Source organism: Poecilia reticulata, linkage group LG13 (genome assembly GCF_000633615.1).
Source record: "Poecilia reticulata strain Guanapo linkage group LG13, Guppy_female_1.0+MT, whole genome shotgun sequence".
Classification (NCBI taxonomy): domain Eukaryota; kingdom Metazoa; phylum Chordata; class Actinopteri; order Cyprinodontiformes; family Poeciliidae; genus Poecilia; species Poecilia reticulata.
The window spans coordinates 32786669-32787991 of record NC_024343.1 but is presented as its reverse complement, the minus strand read 5'-3'; the positions used below and the strand labels follow the sequence as shown (position 1 = coordinate 32787991).

At 45.8% G+C, this 1323-nt stretch overlaps 1 protein-coding gene across 2 annotated transcripts in view; it reads right to left on the bottom strand.

The window, feature by feature from the left end:
* The window catches only part of spint2 (serine peptidase inhibitor, Kunitz type, 2), a 22194-nt gene extending 21332 nt beyond the window's left edge, over nucleotides 1–862 (bottom strand). The window contains exon 1 of one of the 2 annotated variants that reach the window (XM_008426736.2): nucleotides 250–862. In XM_008426736.2, coding sequence (XP_008424958.1) covers nucleotides 250–664 — 415 coding nt within the window. In that variant the 5' untranslated portion in view covers nucleotides 665–862. The remainder of the gene's footprint in view (nucleotides 1–249) is intronic. The other variant, XM_008426737.2, reaches the window with a different exon arrangement.
* Nucleotides 863–1323: the final 461 nt, after the last annotated feature.

The window sequence follows — 1323 nt, the reverse complement described above, 5'->3', positions numbered from 1 at the left end:
AATATATATATGTATATAGAACTAAACATATATATACATTTATAATAATTATAATATCTTTGTGACATTTATGTATTTATCATCACTATTATTTATTATTATTATTACTAGTATTATTATTGTTGTTGTTATTGTTATTATTATTCGTTTCTCATACAACCATCTGACTGATCAGTAAATTAACCCGACATTAATCCCATCTTGAATTAATCATTAATGACTGATTATTGGTTTCTTTCCGGCGCTCACCGCTGTTGTTGCTCCGCGGCTCTTCGGCCTCCAGCAGCGGGACGACGCGCAGGCTGTTGCCGCCTGTGGGGGCTTCCTGGTCGGCCTCTCTCTGCTGCTTCTTCCGGAACACCTGGAACTGGGAGCTCTGCTGCAGCGAGCAGCCGGCCGGGCCGCAGCTCACCAGCATGCACTGCATCCCTCCGTCCGCCGGCCGCCCGACCACAGCCAGGTCGCAGCCCGCCTCTTCGCAGCAGGCGGTCTGGCAGCTCTCCGGGTTCGGCACCTCGTGGATCTGGCCCAGGTAGCGCGCCCCGGCTGCGAGGGAGTCCGGGTCGAGGCCCTGGTTCGGATCGGTGGACTGGTCCCAGTCACAGGTCTGAAGCCGTCCGAGCCGGACCAGCAAGCAGAGCAGGAGGAACTTTGGAGTGAACATTGTGAAAATCTGCCTGAGGATTGATTTTCCTCTAATCCTGGTGTAAGCTGTAAGAAGCCGAACCGAACCTCAAACAGCTGGTGACTTCCGCCTCTTCCAGCGCTTTGTGTCGCAGTTTAGTTTACCTGCGACAGGTGATGTCACTTAAGCCACGCCCCTTGCGACACAACATGACAGCGACGCTCCTCCTGCTCTGCTTCCTGGTCCGGCTCGGACCAGATTGTTTTCTGAAATACGACACATTTAATAATAAAATAAAAAGATAAACAAAATGAGAGCTGATCTACGAAAACATCAGAACACATTCAGAACCAGAATCTGGGCTCGGAACCAGAATCTAAACCTTCCAGCTTTTCTATATCAAAACTTAAATGAAGTCAATTCAGTCCCTCCGTGTCCAGTTGTTTATTTTTTTATCAATAAAACAAACAAAACAATAAAGCGGTGCCTAGCACACAGTGAACAGAGATTTTATTATTATTTTCATTTTGAATATGCAAATGAGGCTGTATAGTTGGTGACCGCATAATCAATCACATAATGTATGCAGATGATTTGGTAATCTTAAGTCCATATAGTGCTGGCCTTCAACAACTATTAAGGGTCTGTTCCCAATATGGTTGTGACTTTGACATCAAATATAATGCTAAGAAAAGCAA